This window comes from Pseudophryne corroboree, chromosome 6 (assembly GCF_028390025.1).
Source record: "Pseudophryne corroboree isolate aPseCor3 chromosome 6, aPseCor3.hap2, whole genome shotgun sequence".
Classification (NCBI taxonomy): Eukaryota; Metazoa; Chordata; class Amphibia; order Anura; family Myobatrachidae; genus Pseudophryne; species Pseudophryne corroboree.
Window position 1 is genome coordinate 22621461 of NC_086449.1, and position 20626 is coordinate 22642086.

At 49.6% G+C, this 20626-nt stretch overlaps 1 protein-coding gene across 1 annotated transcript in view; it reads left to right on the forward strand.

The window, feature by feature from the left end:
- Positions 1 to 15714, forward strand: part of LOC134935907 (dnaJ homolog subfamily C member 3-like) — a 48856-nt gene extending 33142 nt beyond the window's left edge. The window contains exons 8-13 of the mRNA XM_063930759.1: positions 4002 to 4121; positions 4425 to 4530; positions 4762 to 4882; positions 6293 to 6425; positions 6540 to 6688; positions 15143 to 15714. Of these exons, the coding sequence (XP_063786829.1) occupies positions 4002 to 4121; positions 4425 to 4530; positions 4762 to 4882; positions 6293 to 6425; positions 6540 to 6688; positions 15143 to 15282 (769 nt within the window). The 3' untranslated portion in view covers positions 15283 to 15714. The remainder of the gene's footprint in view (positions 1 to 4001; positions 4122 to 4424; positions 4531 to 4761; positions 4883 to 6292; positions 6426 to 6539; positions 6689 to 15142) is intronic.
- Positions 15715 to 20626: the final 4912 nt, after the last annotated feature.

Consider the following 20626-nt stretch of genomic DNA (forward strand, 5'->3'; position numbering starts at 1 on the left):
CTGAGGTGAGGAGGGGGGATCTGTATTACACTATGGGGGAGCCTGAGGTGAGGAGGGGGGATCTGTATTACACTATGGGAGAGCCTGAGGTGAGGGGGGATCTGTATTACACTATGGGGGAGCCTGAGGTGAGGGGGGATCTGTATTACACTATGGGGGAGCCTGAGGTGAGGAGGGGGGATCTGTATTACACTATGGGGGTGCCTGAGGTGAGGAGGGGGGATCTGTATTACACTATGGGGGAGCCTGAGGTGAGGAGGGGGGATCTGTATTACACTATGGGAGAGCCTGAGGTGAGGGGGGATCTGTATTACACTATGGGGGAGCCTGAGGTGAGGGGGGATCTGTATTACACTATGGGGGAGCCTGAGGTGAGGGGGGGGATCTGTATTACACTGTGGGGGAGCCTAAGGTGAGGGGGGATATGTAATACACTATGGGGGAGCCTGAGGTGAGGGGGGATATGTATTACACTATGGGGGAACCTGAGGTGAGGAGGGGGGATCTGTATTACACTATGGGAGAGCCTGAGGTGAGGGGGGGATCTGTATTACACTATGGGGGAGCCTGAGGTGAGGAGGGGGGATCTGTATTACACTATGGGAGAGCCTGAGGTGAGGGGGGATATGTATTACACTATGGGGTGCCTGAGGTGAGGGGGGATCTGTATTACACTATGGGAGAGCCTGAGGTGAGGGGGGATCTATATTACACTATGGGGGAGCCTGAGGTGAGGGGGGATCTGTATTACACTATGGGGGAGCCTGAGGTGAGGAGGGGGGATCTGTATTACACTATGGGGGAGCCTGAGGTGAGGGGATCTGTATTACACTATGGGGGTGCCTGAGGTGAGGGGGGATCTGTATTACACTATGGGGGAGCCTGAGGTGAGGAGGGGGGATCTGTATTACACTATGGGGGAGCCTGAGGTGAGGAGGGGGGATCTGTATTACACTATGGGAGAGCCTGAGGTGAGGGGGGATCTGTATTACACTATGGGGGTGCCTGAGGTGAGGGGGGATCTGTATTACACTATGGGGGAGCCTGAGGTGAGGAGGGGGGATCTGTATTACACTATGGGGGAGCCTGAGGTGAGGAGGGGGGATCTGTATTACACTATGGGAGAGCCTGAGGTGAGGGGGGATCTGTATTACACTATGGGGGAGCCTGAGGTGAGGGGGGATCTGTATTACACTATGGGGGAGCCTGAGGTGAGGGGGGGGGTCTGTATTACACTGTGGGGGAGCCTAAGGTGAGGGGGGATATGTAATACACTATGGGGGAGCCTGAGGTGAGGGGGGATATGTATTACACTATGGGGGAACCTGAGGTGAGGAGGGGGGATCTGTATTACACTATGGGAGAGCCTGAGGTGAGGGGGGGATCTGTATTACACTATGGGGGAGCCTGAGGTGAGGAGGGGGGATCTGTATTACACTATGGGAGAGCCTGAGGTGAGGGGGGATATGTATTACACTATGGGGTGCCTGAGGTGAGGGGGGATCTGTATTACACTATGGGAGAGCCTGAGGTGAGGGGGGATCTGTATTACACTATGGGGGAGCCTGAGGTGAGGGGGGGGATCTGTATTACACTGTGGGGGAGCCTAAGGTGAGGGGGGATATGTAATACACTATGGGGGAGCCTGAGGTGAGGGGGGATATGTATTACACTATGGGGGAACCTGAGGTGAGGAGGGGGATCTGTATTACACTATGGGAGAGCCTGAGGTGAGGGGGGGATCTGTATTACACTATGGGGGAGCCTGAGGTGAGGAGGGGGGATCTGTATTACACTATGGGAGAGCCTGAGGTGAGGGGGGATATGTATTACACTATGGGGTGCCTGAGGTGAGGGGGGATCTGTATTACACTATGGGAGAGCCTGAGGTGAGGGGGGATCTATATTACACTATGGGGGAGCCTGAGGTGAGGGGGGATCTGTATTACATTATGGGGGAGCCTGAGGTGAGGAGGGGGGATCTGTATTACACTATGGGGGAGCCTGAGGTGAGGAGGGGGGATCTGTATTACACTATGGGGGTGCCTGAGGTGAGGGGGGATCTGTATTACACTATGGGGGAGCCTGAGGTGAGGAGGGGGGATCTGTATTACACTATGGGGGAGCCTGAGGTGAGGAGGGGGGATCTGTATTACACTATGGGAGAGCCTGAGGTGAGGGGGGATCTGTATTACACTATGGGAGAGCCTGAGGTGAGGGGGGATCTGTATTACACTATGGGGGTGCCTGAGGTGAGGGGGGATCTGTATTACACTATGGGGGAGCCTGAGGTGAGGAGGGGGGATCTGTATTACACTATGGGGGAGCCTGAGGTGAGGAGGGGGGATCTGTATTACACTATGGGAGAGCCTGAGGTGAGGGGGGATCTGTATTACACTATGGGGGAGCCTGAGGTGAGGGGGGGATCTGTATTACACTATGGGGGAGCCTGAGGTGAGGGGGGGGATCTGTATTACACTGTGGGGGAGCCTAAGGTGAGGGGGGATATGTAATACACTATGGGGGAGCCTGAGGTGAGGGGGGATATGTATTACACTATGGGGGAACCTGAGGTGAGGAGGGGGGATCTGTATTACACTATGGGAGAGCCTGAGGTGAGGGGGGGATCTGTATTACACTATGGGGGAGCCTGAGGTGAGGAGGGGGGATCTGTATTACACTATGGGAGAGCCTGAGGTGAGGGGGGATATGTATTACACTATGGGGTGCCTGAGGTGAGGGGGGATCTGTATTACACTATGGGAGAGCCTGAGGTGAGGGGGGATCTATATTACACTATGGGGGAGCCTGAGGTGAGGAGGGGGGATCTATATTACACTATGGGGGAGCCTGAGGTGAGGGGGGATCTGTATTACACTATGGGAGAGCCTGAGGTGAGGGGGGGATCTGTATTACACTATGGGGGAGCCTGAGGTGAGGGGGGATCTGTATTAGGATCTGTATTACACTATGTGTGAGCCTGAGGTGACGGGGGATCTGTATTACACTATGGGGGAGCCTGAGGTGAGGGGGGATATGTATTACACTATGGGGGTGCCTGAGGTGAGGGGGGATCTGTATTACACTATGGGGGAGCCTGAGGTGAGGGGGGATATGTATTACACTATGGGGGTGCCTGAGGTGAGGGGGGATCTGTATTACACTATGGGGGAGCCTGAGGTGAGGAGGGGGGATCTGTATTACACTATGGGAGAGCCTGAGGTGAGGGGGGGATCTTTATTACACTATGGGAGAGCCTGAGGTGAGGGGGGGATCTGTATTACTCTATGGGGGAGCCTGATGTGAGGGGGGATCTGTATTACACTATGGGGGAGCCTGAGGTGAGAAGGGGGTATCTGTATTACACTATGTGTGAGCCTTAGGTGACGGGGCATCTGTATTACACTATGGGGGTGCCTGAGGTGAGGGGGGATCTGTATTACACTATGTGTGAGCCTTAGGTGACGGGGCATCTGTATTACACTATGGGGGAGCCTGATGTGAGGGGGGATCTGTATTACACTATGGGGGAGCCTGAGGTGAGAAGGGGGTATCTGTATTACACTATGTGTGAGCCTTAGGTGACGGGGCATCTGTATTACACTATGTGTGAGCCTGAGGTGAGAAGGGGGTATCTGTATTACACTATGTGTGAGCCTGAGGTGACGGGGCATCTGTATTACACTATGGGGGTGCCTGAGGTGAGGGGGGATCTGTATTACACTATGGGAGAGCCTGAGGTGAGGGGGGAATCTGTATTACACTATGGGGGAGCCTGAGGTGAGGGGGGGGGAAATCTGTATTACACTATGGGGGAGCCTGAGGTGAGAGGGGGATCTGTATTACACTATGGGGGAGCCTGAGGTGAGGGGGGATCTGTATTACACTATGGGGGAGCCTGAGGTGAGGGGGGATCTGTATTACACTACGGGAGAGCCTGAGGTGAGGGGGGATCTGTGTCTCACACACGTTACACACGTGTTCTCTGGGTTGTGTTGTAGCCATGTGCGGGAGTGTCTGAAGCTGGATCAGGATGACAAACCTTGCCTATCACACTATAAGCAAGTGAAGAAGCTTTCCCGGCAGCTGGAGTCCGCCGAGGAATTAGTCCGAGACCAGAGGTAAGTGCGTCTCCCATCCTTTCCCCGGCAGGGACGAGTCACTGTGGGGGCGGTGAAACATTAGGAGACACTACTGTGTATAATAACACTGCGCTATCACCGAATGATTCCCCTGGGCGTTTACCTCTCTTTGAATACTCACGCCTGGTGCCGTTATCGCCGCGGTGCCGATCACAAAGTCTCATTCAGTAATCCTACCATCGGCCGCAGCACTTTGAAGGCGTCCTGCGGCTGGCCTTCTAGAGCTCAGTAACGTTAGTATCCGGACCATCGCTTACGGCGAACCGCTTGTGTCCTGCGCAGGTTTGAAGCCGCCATTGAGAAGTTCGAAGCCGCCATAAAGACGGAGCCAAATGTTGAGATTTACAGAAAAAGAGCCAAAGAGAGGATCTGCCACTGCTTGTCCAAGGTGCGTACCGTGACCCCCGACCTTACCTGCGCACGTCTCTGTGTGACCGTACAGGGTAAGGGCGCAATTAACTCATCAGGAAATAATACACGTCGCACAGAATTATGGGTGAGATCTGCACTCGTCAGGTTATTATCTCCGTCTCTCACCGTGCACGCTACTGGCGAATCCCCAGGTAAGCTTCCTGAGAGTACGAGGAGCGTTTAACCCACCGTACTCTGTCCCCCCCAGAGCCAGCACACGGAGGCAGCCATTAAAGTATGTACAGAGGCGATACAGAGGGACCCGCAGAATGCGCAGACGCTGAGAGACCGGGCGGAGGTCTTCATCCTGAACGAGGAGTATGAAAAAGGTCTGTGTGGGGGGGCATTTAACGATTCGAATCCAATTAGGTGCGCAATTTATGCGGTAGATACAATATTACCACAGTACGCAAGCCCCCGATACCAGCGCTGTCCAGTTAAAAATAATGGTCGTAGTGCTATTTACCACAAAAACCCGTGGGAATAAAAAAAGTCTGAAAACCCCCCTCCCCCCCAAAGAAAAATAATAATATAATAATAATTGGGTAACCATAATTATGTTTTATTCCTGTTCCGAAGAAAAATGTTTTTGTTTTTTTTAATGCCCACTTTGTACATTTCTTCTTCAAGTAAAAAATAAATTAAAAAAAATGGCAAAAAAATCAATAAACTTTTTTTTAAATTGCAAACGAATAAAATGCTAAAGGGGAAAAAGCTGATTTTGGGATAATTTTTTTGAGGCCACCAAGAAAGAAAAAAAAAAGGTAAACAAACAGATAGGAAAAAAAAACCCAATTATAATAAATACTGTAATTAAATTTGGGGTGCGTAAACTAAAGCAAAAGTTTATTTTGAGGTTATGAAAAACTTCCAATTGCCTAATTAGTCATTATGGGAGTAAGGTGGGGGGGGGGGGGTCCAAGGGGTTTTGGGGCAAGTCCTCACTTTTTTTATTTTAAAATATGTATTTTCCCTGATTTTACACCTGCTCTGGGGCTGCAAGAAATGAGCCGCGTTGAATAGTACAAACCTCGCAGCTGCTGGAGAAAACTGTGTTTTATGAAAAATTTGCTTTCAGTTGAATTTGTACCGTAGGTGTGCCCCAGTGCAAAATACTCTTTCCTCCATATTTGTCGGTTCCCTGCATCCTATGGCCTTCATTCCGAGTTGTTCGCTCGCTAGCTGCTTTTAGCAGCATAGCACACGCTAGGCCGCCGGCCTCTCGGAGTGTATCTTAGATTAGCAGAATTGCAAACGAAAGATTAGCAGAATTGCGAATAGAAAATTCTTAGCAGTTTCTGAGTGGCTCTGGACCTACTCCTAGACTGCGATCACCTCAGTCCGTTTAGTTCCTGGTTTGACGTCACAAACGCGCCCTGCGTTCGGCCAGCCACTCCCCGGTTTCTCCAGACACTCCCGCGTTTTTCCCTGACACGCCTGCGTTTTTTTTGCACAACGCCGGGAAAACGCTGAGTTACCACCCAGAAACGCCCCTTTCCTGTCAATCATTTACCGATCAGCAGTGCGACTGAAAAGTGCCGCAGAATCCACAGCAAAACTGCTAAGTTTTTAGTTAAATAACTAAGCGCATGCGCCCTGCGTGCCTTGCGCATGCGCAGTTTGCAACAAATCGCAGCATAGCGAAAATCGGCAACGAGCGAACAACTCTGAATGACCCCCCCCCCCCATATCCTTTCCCAGTTGCTAACATTTGGTTTGCTCTCGCCTCGCTCTTCCAGCCGTGGAGGATTTCCAGCAGGCGAAGGAACTAGACGGTGACAATGAAGAAATAAAGGAAGGCTTGGAGAGGGCTCAGAAGCTGCTCAAACAGTCCCAGAAGCGAGATTACTACAAAATCCTGGGCGTGAAGAGGTAACGCTGGCTGAGGGTTGTGCGGGTGATGTGGGGGAATGTACATTTCCTGATTGTGGGCCCGTATGTATTAGGGAAATAGATGATGAGTAGCCGAGCGCCGCTCTCTTACAGAAACGCCAACAAGCAGGAAGTGATCAAAGCGTACAGGAAGCTGGCGCAGCAGTGGCACCCCGACAACTTCCAGTCGGAGGAGGAGAAGAAAGCGGCGGAGAAGAAATTCATTGATATCGCAGCAGCCAAAGAAGTGTTAACAGATCCAGGTATGTTGGTGCACAGTCTTATATAATGGGGTAGGTTGCTGTACTTGCACTGGTATGGCAATGTTTGGGCTTCCAGTAACAACAGAACACTTTGTGTTACTACTTTAAGCTGGTTTATCTACATTGGACTTTGAGACCCACTTGCACTTTCTCCGCCATATCTCTCTTCTCTCCTCTCCTCCTCCTCTTCTTCTTCTCCTTGTTCTCTTCTCTCCTCTCTTCTCCTCCTCTCCTCTGTTCTCCTTCTTCTCTTCTCTCCTCTCTTCTCCTCCTCTCCTCTGTTCTCCTTCTCTTCTCTCCTCTCTTCTCCTCCTCTCCTCTTCTCTTCTCTCCTCCTCTTCTCTCCTCTCTTCTTCTCCTCTTCTCTCTTCTCTCCTCTCTTCTCTCCTTCTCTCCTCTCTTCTCTCCTCCTCTTCTCTCCTCTCTTCTCCTCCTTCTCTCCTCTCTTCTCCTCTTCTCTTCTCCTCTTCTCCTCCTCTCTTCTCCTCTTCTCCTCCTCTCTTCTCCTCTTCTCCTCCTCTCTTCTCCTCTTCTCCTCCTCTCTTCTCCTCTTCTCCTCCTCTCTTCTCCTCCTCTTCTCTCCTATCTTCTCTCCTCTTCTCTCTCCTCCTCTTCTCTCCTCTCCTCTTCTCTAAATCACTGGGCACAATTCAAAAAGGAGGGACAGAAGTTAAAATATGTTTCTGCATGCAGACTCCTGTCATTCAGTAAGGTGTACCTAGGTAGTTAGTGCGGTATCCAAGAGCTCCGTGACAGTTCCGGAATCTTTTTATTTTGTTATTTAAAGCTATTTAGCTTTACCACGATCCTATACACTTCTATATTTCGCCTGGGAAACCTTTTTCCATTATAAGAATTGTACAATACCAAGGACCAAGCAATGTTCTTTCTCTATCGTCCTAAGTGGATGCTGGGGTTCCTGAAAGGACCATGGGGAATAGCGGCTCCGCAGGAGACAGGGCACAAAAAAGTAAAGCTTTTACCAGATCAGGTGGTGTGCACTGGCTCCTCCCCCCATGACCCTCCTCCAGACTCCAGTTAGATTTTGTGCCCGAACGAGAAGGGTGCAATCTAGGTGGCTCTCCTAAAGAGCTGCTTAGAGAAAGTTTAGCTTAGGTTTTTTACTTTACAGTGAGTCCTGCTGGCAACAGGATCACTGCAACGAGGGACTTAGGGGAGAAGTAGTGAACTCACCTGCGTGCAGAGTGGATTTGCTGCTTGGCTACTGGACACTAGCTCCAGAGGGACGATCACAGGTACAGCCTGGATGGTCACCGGAGCCGCGCCGCCGGCCCCCTTGCAGACGCTGAAGAGAGAAGAGGTCCAAAATCGGCGGCTGAAGACTCCTGAGTCTTCATAAAGGTAGCGCACAGCACTGCAGCTGTGCGCCATTTTCCTCTCAGCACACTTCACACAACAGTCACTGAGGGTGCAGAGCGCTGGGGGGGGCGCTCTGAGAGGCAAATAAAAACCTTATTAGAGGCAAAAAATACCTCACATATAGCCCACAGAGGCTATATGGAGATATTTAACCCCTGCCTAACTTCAAAAATAGCGGGAGACGAGCCCGCCGAAAAAGGGGCGGGGCCTATCTCCTCAGCACACAGCGCCATTTTCTCTCACAGAAAAGCTGGAGAGAAGGCTCCCAGGCTCTCCCCTGCACTGCACTACAGAAACAGGGTTAAAACAGAGAGGGGGGGCACTGATTTTGGCGATATTGTATATATATAAAAGATGCTATAAGGGAGAAACACTTATATAAGGTTGTCCCTATATAATTATAGCGTTTTTTGGTGTGTGCTGGCAGACTCTCCCTCTGTCTCCCCAAAGGGCTAGTGGGTCCTGTCCTCTGTCAGAGCATTCCCGGTGTGTGTGCTGTGTGTCGGTACGTGTGTGTCGACATGTATGAGGACGATGTTGGTGAGGAGGCGGAGAAATTGCCTGTAATGGTGATGTCACTCTCTAGGGAGTCGACACCGGAATGGATGGCTTATTTAGAGAATTACGTGAGAATGTCAACACGCTGCAAGGTCGGTTGACGACATGAGACGGCCGACAATCTATTAGGACCGGTCCAGGCGTCTCAGAAACACCGTCAGGGGTTTTAAAAACGCCCATTTACCTCAGTCGGTCGACACAGACACAGACACGGACACTGAATACAGTGTCGACGGTGAATAAACAAACGTATTTCTCATTAGGGCCACACGTTAAGGGCAATGAAGGAGGTGTTACGTGTTTCTGATACTACAAGTACCACAAGAAAGGGTATTATGTGGGAGTGAAAAAACTACCTGTAGTTTTTCCTGAATCAGATAAAATAAAATGAAGTGTGTGATGATGCGTAGGGTTACCCCGATAGCAAATATTGGCGTTATACCCTTTCCCGCCAGAAATTAGAGTACGTTGGGAAACACCCCTTAGGGTGATAAGGCGCTCACACGCTTATCAAGTGGCGTTACCGTCTCCAGATACGGCCGCCCTCAAGGAGCCAGCTGATAGGAAGCTGGAAAAATATCCTAAAAAGTATATACACACATACGGTGGTTATACTGCGACCAGCGATCGCCATCAGCCTGGAGATGCAGTGCTGGGTTGGCTTGGTCGGATTCCCTGACTGAAAATATTTTATTCATGTAGAGCATTTAATAGGATGCATTCTATATATATGTATGTGAGATGCACAGAGGGATATTTGCTCTCTGGCATCAAGATAAGTGCGTTGTCCATATCTCCCAGAAGATGTCAGGGACACGACAGTGGTCAGGTGATACAGATCCCATACGGCAGATGGAAGTATTGCTGTATAAAGGGAAGGAGTTATTTGGGGGTCGGTCCATCGGACCTGGGGACCACAGCAACAGCTGGGAAATCCAACCTTTTTTACCCCAAGTTACATCTCAGCTAAAAAAGACACCGTCTTTTCAGCCTCAATCTTTCCTTTCCCATGAGGGCATGCAGGCAAAAGGCCAGTCATATCTGCCCAGACATAGAGGTAAGGGAAGTAGACTGCAGCAGGCAGCCCTTTCCCAGGAAAAGAAGCCCTCCACCGCGTCTGCCAAGTCCTCAGCATGACGCTGGGGCCGTGCAAGCGGACTCAAGGTGGGGGGGTAGTCTCAAGAGTCTCAGGGCGCAGTGGGATCACTCGCAAGTTGACCCCTAGATCGTACGAGTATTATCCCAGGGGTAAAGATTGGAGAGTCGAGACATCTTCTCCTCGCAGGTTCCTGAAGTCTGCTTTACCAACGGCTCCCTCCGACAGGGAGGCAGCATTGGAAACAATTCACAAGCTGTATATCCAGCAGGTGATAATCAAAGTACCCCTCCTACGACAAGGAAAAGGGTATTATTTTTCCACACTATATTGTGGTACTGAAGCCAGACGGCTTGGTGACACATAGTCTAAATCTAAAATGTTTTGAACACTTACATAAAAGGTTCAAATCGAGATAAAGTCACTCAGAGCAGTGATAGCGAACCGGAAAAAAGGGGACTATATGGTGTCCCTGGACATCAAGGATTACCTCCATGTCCAAATTTTGTCCTTCTCATCAAGGGTACCTCTGGTTCGTGGTACAGAACTGTCAATATCAGTTTCAGACGATGCCGTTTGAATTATCCACGGCACCCCGGGCCTTTTTACCAAGGTAATGGCCGAAAAGATGTTTCTTCAAAGAAAAAAGGCATCTAAATTATCCCTTACTTGCACGACCTAAAAAGGGCAAGTTCCAGAGAACAGTTGGAGGTCGGAAGAGCACTATCTAAAGTAGTTCTTCGACGGCACGACTGGATTCTAAATATTCCAAGAATCGCAGCTGTTTTCCGACGATACGTCTGCTGTTCCTAGGGATGATTCTGGACACGGTTCAGAAAAAGGTTTTTCTTCCCGAGGAAAAAGCCAAGGAGTTATCCGACCTGTCAGGAACCTCCTAAAACCAGGAAAGGTGTCTGTACATCAATGCACAAGAGTCCTGGGAAAAATGGTGGCTTTTTACGAAGCAATTCCATTCGGCAGATTCCATGCAAGAATTTTCCAAAGGGATCTGTTGGACAAATGGTCAGGGTCGCATCCTCAGATGCACCTGCGAATAACCCTGTCGCCAAGGACAAGGGTATATCTTCTGTGGTGGTTGCAAAAGGCTCATCTATTGGAGGGCCGCAGATTCGGCATACAGGATTTGATCCTGGTGACCACGGACGCCAGCCTGAGAGGCTGGGGAGCAGTCACACAAGGAAGAAACTTCCAGGGGGTATGGACGAACCTGGAAAAGTCTCTTCACATAAACATTCTGGTACTAAGAGCAATCTAAAATGCTCTAAGCCAGGCGGAACCACTTCTGCAAGGAAAACCGGTGTTGATTCAGTCGGACAACATCACGGCGGTCGCCCATGTAAACAGACAGGGCGGCACAAGAAGCAGGAGTGCAATGGCAGAAGCTGCCAAGATTCTTCGCTGGGCGGAAAATCACGTAATAGCACTGTCAGCAGTGTTCTTCCCGGGCGTGGACAACTGGGAAGCAGACTTCCTCAGCAGACACGATATTCACCCGGGAGAGTGGGGTCTTCATCCAGAAGTCTTCCACATGCTAATAAACTGTTGGGAAAGACCAATGGTAGACATGATGGCGTCTCGCCTCAACAAGAAACTGGACAAGTATTGCGCCAGGTCAAGAGATCCACAGGCAATAGCTGTGGACGCACTGGTAACACCTTGGGTGTACAAATCAGTATATGTGTTTCCTCCTCTGCCTCTCATACCAAAGGTATTGAAGATTATACGGTGAAGAGGAGTAAGAACAATACTAGTGGCTCCGGATTGGCCAAGAAGGACTTGGTACCCGGAACTTCAAGAGTTGGTCACGGACAACCCGTGCCCTCTACTTCTGAGAAGGGACCTGCTACAACAGGGTCCCTGTCTCTTTCAAGACTTACCGCGGCTGCGTTTGACGGCATGGCGGTTGAACGCCAGATCCTAAAAGGGAAAGGCATTCCAGAAGAAGTCATTCCTACCTTGATTAAGGCAAGGAAGGAAGTCACCGCGAAACATTATCACCGCATTTGGCGAAAATATGTCGCGTGGTGCGAGGATCGGAGTGTTCCGACGGAGGAATTTCAACTGGGTCGTTTCCTACATTTCCTACAATCAGGATTGTCTATGGGTCTCAAATTGAGATCTATTAAGGTTCAAATTTCGGCCCTGTCAATATTCTTCCAAAAAGAATTGGCCTCAGTTCCTGAGGTACAGACTTTTGTTAAAGGAGTACTGCATATACAGCCTCCTGTGTTGCCTCCGGTGGCACCGTGGGATCTAAATGTAGTTTTAGATTTCCTCAAATCCCATTGGTTTGAACCATTGAAAAATGTGGATTTTAAATATCTCACATGGAAAGTGACTATGTTACTGGCCCTGGCTTCCGCCAGGAGAGTATCTGAATTGGCGGCTTTATCTTATAAAAGCCCTTATCTAATCTTCCATTCGGATAGGGCAGAACTGAGGACTCGTCCGCATTTTCTCCCTAAGGTGGTATCAGCGTTTCACCTGAACCAACCTATTGTGGTGCCTGCGGCCACTGGCGACTTGGAGGACTCCAAGTTGTTGGACGTTGTCAGAGCCTTAAAAATATACATTTCAAGGACGGCTGAAGTCAGAAAATCTGACTCGCTGTTGATACTATATGCACCCAACAAGTTGGGTGCCCCTGCTTCTAAGCAGACGATTGCTCGTTGGATTTGTAACACAATTCAACTTGCTCATTCTGTGGCAGGCCTGCCACAGCCTAAATCTGTTAAGGCCCATTCCACAAGGAAGGTGGGCTCATCTTGGGCGGCTGCCCGAGGGGTCTCGGCATTACAATTCTGCCGAGCAGCTACGTGGTCGGGGGAAAACACGTTTGTAAAATTCTACAAATTTGATACCCTGGCAAAAGAGGACTTGGAATTCTCTCATTCGGTGCTGCAGAGTCATCCGCACTCTCCCGCCCGTTTGGGAGCTTTGGTATAATCCCCATGGTCCTTTCAGGAACCCCAGCATCCACTTAGGACGATAGAGAAAATAAGAATTTACTTACCGATAATTCTATTTCTCGGAGTCCGTAGTGGATGCTGGGCGCCCATCCCAAGTGCGGATTATCTGCAATACTGTACATAGTTATTGTTAACAAATTCGGGTTATATTGTTAAGGAGCCATCTTTAAGAGGCTTTTTCTGTTATCATACTGTTAACTGGGTTTAGATCACAAGTTGTACGGTGTGATTGGTGTGGCTGGTATGAGTCTTACCCGGGATTCAAATTGCCTCCCTTATTGTGTACGCTCGTCCGGGCACAGTACCTAACTGGAGTCTGGAGGAGGGTCATGGGGGGAGGAGCCAGTGCACACCACCTGATCTGGTAAAAGCTTTACTTTTTTGTGCCCTGTCTCCTGCGGAGCCGCTATTCCCCATGGTCCTTTCAGGAACCCCAGCATCCACTACGGACTCCGAGAAATAGAATTATCGGTAAGTAAATTCTTATTTTTTTTAGATAACTGAAGGTTACACAATCTATTTGAAACATAGTATTAAAAGTTTTAATTTTGAAGCTATTTTTAAAGCGTGCCCAACAAAGGATTTTTCTTTCCTTTTCTCTTCATTAAACTATGGGGTATATGCAATTGTGGTCGAATTCCGGCTGGAATTCGACCGTTTTTAAATTCAACACAATTCGACTGTCGAATTCCGGCCCCTTTCAGTTCATGGTTCGGGTATGCATTTTTCTTTTCTTGCCAAGTACGTGGATTACAAAAAAGAACAGGACCGATCTACACTGGATTTTGGTGAGTATAATTTTCTTTTCAGGTACCCCATGGATTCTACTTGGAGAAGTGGACCGAACATCGTGTCAACATAGGCAAGTATGTGTGTGTCGGCATGTATGTAATAAAGTTTTACTAGCACGGTGTGCGTGTCCTGTTTTTATTTGGGTATTTTTTTTGCAATAGAACTACAGGTACCAGCGGGCCCGTTTCCCCCCCGCATGCTGGTACTTGTGGTTCTCCAAGTACCAGCTTGCGGGGGAGGCTTGCTGGGACTTGTAGTTCTGCTGCAAAAAACAATATTCTTTTTTTTTACACAAGGCTATCAGCCTCCCATCCGCAGCCCATGGATGGTGGGGGACAGCCTCGGGCTTCACCCCTGGCCCTTGGGTGGCTGGAGGGGGGTACCCCTTGATTGAAGGGGTCCCCACTCCTCCAGGGTACCCCGGCCAGGGGTGACTAGTTGGGGTTTTAATGCCACGGCCGCAGGGACTGATATAAAAGTGTCCCCCGGCTGTGGCATTATCTCTCCAGCTAGTGGAGCCCGGTGCTGGTGTTAAAAATACGGGGGACCCCTACGTTTTTTGTTCCCCATATTTTTGGCACCAGGACCGGACGCAGAGCCCGGTGCTGGTTCTAAAAATACGGGGGATCCCCTGTCAATTTCCCCCTCGTATTTTTACAACCAGGACTGGCTCAAAGAGCCCGAGGCTGGTTATGCTTAGGAGGGGGGACCCCACGCATTTTTTTCCTATGATTTTAACCCATTCCCACTGAAAACCAGTAAAAAATAATATTCTTTTAAAAAATATATAAATAATACTTGTGTCTCCCTAATAGACAAACCAAGTAGATAATCCCTTCTAATATAAATAGATATGCTATTAGCAATAAAAAAAAACACCAAAAAAAACATGTTTTTAATTTTTTTTATTAGATTCCGCCAGCAAAGTGAGGCGGAATGAAATTGACGAAATTACTGTCGAAAAGCACTGTTGTCGAATCGACATTCTTCAATTGAATATACTTTTGTCGAAAAGCCGCATTTTTACCACTGCAGACATGTCGAATTTAAAAAATGTCGAATTGCAAAAAGTCGAATCTGAAACGTCCATTTTTTTGTCGAAAATGGCCCGTTTTTCGACTTTTGCGGCAATTCGCCGGCAATTGCATATACCCCTATGTAACTTCAGACTCATGGGTGCACCACCAGCCGTAAATTGGTGCGCAACCTATCATTTAGGTCAGTGTTTTACATAAGATATACTAGATACATTGGAGTTTCAGTGCTCCTATTTCCCTTTGCATCCAGTGTAGAGAGCCCAGGTCTCGCTGTTTCGCTGAGTATATTCATAAATGCAATATATGGACACAGGCAAACCGACATAAGAAAATACTCTGCGATCACAAAGCTACAGATTACGGCATATTTCCTTCACCTTAGAAGGATGGGGTGGAGTCCGTAACCTAGAACCGAATACCTGGTACAGTATCTGTCAGATTTGCTTGCATTGGCTAATTACACCCCATTCTAGATGGCTTCCAAGGGCCGCTCTCCCAGGGCAGTTGAGTTACAATGTATTAAGAGCACAGAATGTGGATTGCTTGTTAGGTAATTGCAGCGATCGGAGTGACCCGAGCCCCTCTTTTTTTTCCCTTTCAGAAATGCGCCAGAAGGTTGACGCTGGAGAAGATCCACTGGACCCGGAAAACCAGCAAGGCTCCGGGCACCACCAGCAATGGCCGTTTGGGTTTAACCCCTACAGCTCGGGCAATTTCCACTTCAAATTCAACTTCAATTGACCGTTGTGGGTCTCCTCCTGAAGAACTGATACCTCGTTACTCATGCAGACCGTTTACAGTGGGGAGGTGCGGAAGGGTAACCGCACCCCAATATATGAACAGCGGTGGCCCGAGGTTTTTATGGCGGTGACTGGGCTAAATCTGGCCGGGTTATTTATCAATGTGACCGTTAATGGCGTGTCTCTTCCGCCTTGAGGCATAAAATATCCAAAGCACTGCACCGTGAAGATTTGCTTTTAATGGACCTATAGGAAAGAGGCGCAGAAAACACATATAAACTATCAGGACTAACCACGTCAGATTCTTTTTAAATACTATCAGAGGCGGAAAAATTACATTTATGGACTCGCAAAGAATGAAAAAAAACAAAACTTGGGGGCTGGGGAGAAAAAAAATATTGTAAAATAAAAAAAATTCTAATTTTAAATGAAACCCTTTCTGACAATATTTATTGATTCTCGGAATGAAACTGGTTCAGGCGCTAGACTTGCACCATATTATCTTTTTATCAATCTCATCAATCCATGTGGGCTGTGACCGCCCAGAGGCCACTGGTTATTACTTATTGTTATATCAAGTATTTAAGAACAGTAACACCCCCCCCCCCCCCCCTTTACTGACTTTTATTATAACAATTTGGTAGTTCACGGCTGGTTGTGCAGTTTGCAGAAGCTGTACACTGTCCCTGTCACATCCAGCCCTGTCCTCACTGACACATCTCCTTGGCTCCTGATATACTCTGTGCTGCTGGGGGCCCTGCTCCTTCCACTATATAACTCTCAGTCTGTGGCTTCCTGCTGCCTCCATTCCCCTCCTCACATCATGTCACTGCCCCTGTCATATGCAGCCCTGTCCTCACTGACACATCACTCATCTCCTGATACACTCTGTGCTGCGGGGGACCCTGCTCCTCCCACTATATAACTCTCAGTCTGTGGCTTCCTGCTGCCTCCATTCCCCTCCTCACATCATGTCACTGCCCCTGTCACATGCAGCTCTGTCCTCACTGGCACATCACTCATCTCCTGATATACTCTGTGCTGCTGTGGACCCTGCTCCTCCCACTATATAACTCTCAGTCTGTGGCTTCCTGCTGCCTCCATTCCCTTTCCTCACATCATGTCCCTGCCCCTGTCACATGCAGCCCTGTCCTCACTGACACGTCACTCATCTCCTGATATACTCTGTGCTGCTGGGGACCCCGCACCTCCCACTATATATCTCTCAGTCTCTGGCTTCCTGCTGCCTACATTCCCCTCCTCACATCATGTCACTGCCACTGTCACATGCAGCCCTGTCCTCACTGACACATCACTCATCTCCTGATATACTCTGTGCTGCTGGGGACCCTGCTCCTCCCACTATATAACTCTCAGTCTGTGGCTTCCTGCTGCCTCCATTCCCCTCCTCACATCATGTCACTGCCCCTGTCACATGCAGCCCTGTCCTCACTGACACATCACTCATCTCCTGATATACTCTGTGCTGCTGGGGACCCTGCTCCTCCCACTATATAACTCTCAGTCTGTGACTTCCTGCTGCCTCCATTCCCCTCCTCGCATCGTGTCACTGCCCCTGTCACATGCAGCCCTGTCCTCACTGACACATCACTCATCCCCTGATATACTCTGTGCTGCTGGGGACCCTGCTCCTCCCACTATATAACTCTCAGTCTGTGGCTTCCTGCTGCCTCCATTCCCCTCCTCACATCATGTCACTGCCCCTGTCACATGCAGCCCTGTACTCACTGACACATCACTCATCTCCTGATATACTCTGTGCTGCTGGGGACCCTGCTCCTCCCACTATATAACTCTCAGTCTGTGACTTCCTGCTGCCTCCATTCCCTTTCCTCACATCATGTCCCTGCCCCTGTCACATGCAGCCATGTCCTCACTGACACATCACTCATCTCCTGATATACTCTGTGCTGCTGGGGACCCTGCTCCTCCCACTATATAACTCTCAGTCTGTGGCTTCCTGCTGCCTCCATTCCCCTCCTCACATCATGTCACTGCCCCTGTCACATGCAGGTCTGTCCTCACTGGCACATCACTCATCTCCTGATATACTCTGTGCTGCTGTGGACCCTGCTCCTCCCACTATATAACTCTCAGTCTGTGGCTTCCTGCTGCCTCCATTCCCTTTCCTCACATCATGTCCCTGCCCCTGTCACATGCAGCCCTGTCCTCACTGACACATCACTCATCTCCTGATATACTCTGTGCTGCTGGGGACCCTGCTCCTCCCACTATATAACTCTCAGTCTGTGGCTTCCTGCTGCCTCCATTCCCCTCCTCACATCATGTCACTGCCCCTGTCACATGCAGCTCTGTCCTCACTGGCACATCACTCATCTCCTGATATACTCTGTGCTGCTGTGGACCCTGCTCCTCCCACTATATAACTCTCAGTCTGTGGCTTCCTGCTGCCTCCATTCCCTTTCCTCACATCATGTCCCTGCCCCTGTCACATGCAGCCCTGTCCTCACTGACACATCACTCATCTCCTGATATCCTCTGTGCTGCTGGGGGACCCTGCTCCTCCCACTATATAACTCTCAGTCTGTGGCTTCCTGCTGCCTCCATTCCCCTCCTCACATCATGTCACTGCTCCTGTCACGTGCAGCCCTGTCCTCACTGACACATCACTCATCTCTTGATATACTCTGTGCTGCTGGGGACCCTGCTCCTCCCACTATATAACTCTCAGTCTGTGGCTTCCTGCTGCCTCCATTCCCTTTCCTCACATCATGTCCCTGCCCCTGTCACATGCAGCCCTGTCCTCACTGACACATCACTCATCTCCTGATATCCTCTGTGCTGCTGGGGGACCCTGCTCCTCCCACTATATAACTCTCAGTCTGTGGCTTCCTGCTGCCTCCATTCCCCTCCTCACATCATGTCACTGCTCCTGTCACGTGCAGCCCTGTCCTCACTGACACATCACTCATCTCTTGATATACTCTGTGCTGCTGGGGACTCTGCTCCTTCCATTATATAACCCTCAGTCTGTGGCTTCCTGCTGCCTCTATTCCCCTCCTCACATCATGTCACTGCCCCTGTCACATGCAGCCCTGTCCTCACTGACACGTCACTCATCTCCTGATATACTCTGTGCTGCTGGGGACCCTGCACCTCCCACTATATAACTCTCAGTCTCTGGCTTCCTGCTGCCTACATTCCCCTCCTCACATCATGTCACTGCCACTGTCACATGCAGCCCTGTCCTCACTGACACATCACTCATCTCCTGATATACTCTGTGCTGCTGGGGACCCTGCTCCTCCCACTATATGACTCTCAGTCTGTGGCTTCCTGCTGCCTCCATTCCCTTTCCTCACATCATGTCCCTGCCCCTGTCACATGCAGCCCTGTCCTCACTGACACATCACTCATCTCCTGATATCCTCTGTGCTGCTGGGGGACCCTGCTCCTCCCACTATATAACTCTCAGTCTGTGGCTTCCTGCTGCCTCCATTCCCCTCCTCACATCATGTCACTGCCCCTGTCACATGCAGCCCTGTCCTCACTGACACATCACTCATCTCCTGATATACTCTGTGCTGCTGTGGACCCTGCTCCTCCCACTATATAACTCTCAGTCTGTGGCTTCCTGCTGCCTCCATTCCCTTTCCTCACATCATGTCCCTGCCCCTGTCACATGCAGCCCTGTCCTCACTGACACATCACTTATCTCCTGATATCCTCTGTGCTGCTGGGGACCCTGCTCCTCCCACTATATAACTCTCAGTCTGTGGCTTCCTGCTGCCTCCATTCCCCTCCTCACATCATGTCACTGTCCCTGTCACATGCAGCCCTGTCCTCACTGACACATCACTCATCTCCTGATATACTCTGTGCTGCTGTGGACCCAGCTTCTCCTGGGTGCAGCCGTTCCAGTGAGGCTCTGTATATTCTATAGGTCACGTCTGCTCCATGACGCAATGTCACATGATACTAATGCACAGCATATGGCATGGAGAGAGCACAGTACTCAGCGGCCTGATCCGATAAGATAATACGGGATATTTATAGCCTGATGGCTTTATAAGTCCAAACTCTAGTGTGATAACAGGATGCTACGCTGCACGGGGAAGGCTGTTTCCTCATCACGGGATTTACTAACGCTAGCATAATATCAGAAACTCCGACCATATACAATATATGACTATCACGTGTGTACACTGGCCCAAGATGCGCTTATTCACATGCTCCAAATATATTCTTTTATAATTTGTACTTTCCCTTTCCATTCATTCGTAGTCGTCCCTCAGACCCGATAACTCTTCAGGGTCTTGCTGCTCTGGTCCAGGCCCTTTAAGTAGCATAGGTCCATTTTTATCATCCAGGTTCCCTATCCGTACGTTTGTTTGGAGTCGTGGAGGAAACCTGTGAAATGCGTCAAGAACGTACAAAATCCACACACAGGGCGGTAGAGGGAATTGAACGAACAAGCAATACTAGCCACTCTGCCCTCATGTCTCTGCCATCGTTACCTATTGTAGCTCCAGACCTCCACTTTACTAGGCCGAAACTTGGCTGACCCATTCTGGCCTTACTGCAGCAGAGAACGCAGATTAATCTGTGTCCTCTGCTTATATGTTCCCCTTCCTCCTGGATACTCTGCTTAATGCTGCGTTTCGTGAGTAGTGACCTGCTGCATCATAAGAGTATCTGATCCCGCACCTGCGCTAGAACTGCCCATAAGCTATTGGGCTTCTGTATTTTATGTAGGCATATACTTTTGATGGAAACGTTTACCCGAACCCGCTTGTTTGTGAGACCATCAGGGCTTATAGTATTTGGAGGCCCCCCTATTACAGCCTGGGTACCACCTTCGAAGTGTTTTAGATATCAGCCACTGCAACCGCTGCCTAACACACTGGGTGACTACACAGCGAGTAAACCAGTGTCATCCTGGATAGTTATCGCCACGGTAGCTCAGAATCGTTCGCGTTCGGCCGTTATGACGATAACTTATTATTGACGCTGTAATAACATTCTTGATAAATAGACCCCAATATCCGCCAGCTGCCTCTCTCTCTGCCTCGATGAAGAATTTTTACCATCCTCTCCCAGAGTCACTTAGGGCCGGTCACCGCTTTTCACCTCCCACGTATAGTTACAGGCGAGAGTGGCTCAGAATGCTGCTATTATAGCAATAAAACGTCCGACAACAATCCGATGTTTCGATCAATACCACGACTACCGTTGGGTTAATATTGTCAATTATTAATCGCACGTCACCTGGTCTTGTTGTTGTTGCACTGAGATTATGTCACTTTATAGACCTCATGCTGACCGTTCCCTAATAGCCAGGAGGGAGGAGGTACGGAGAGGTG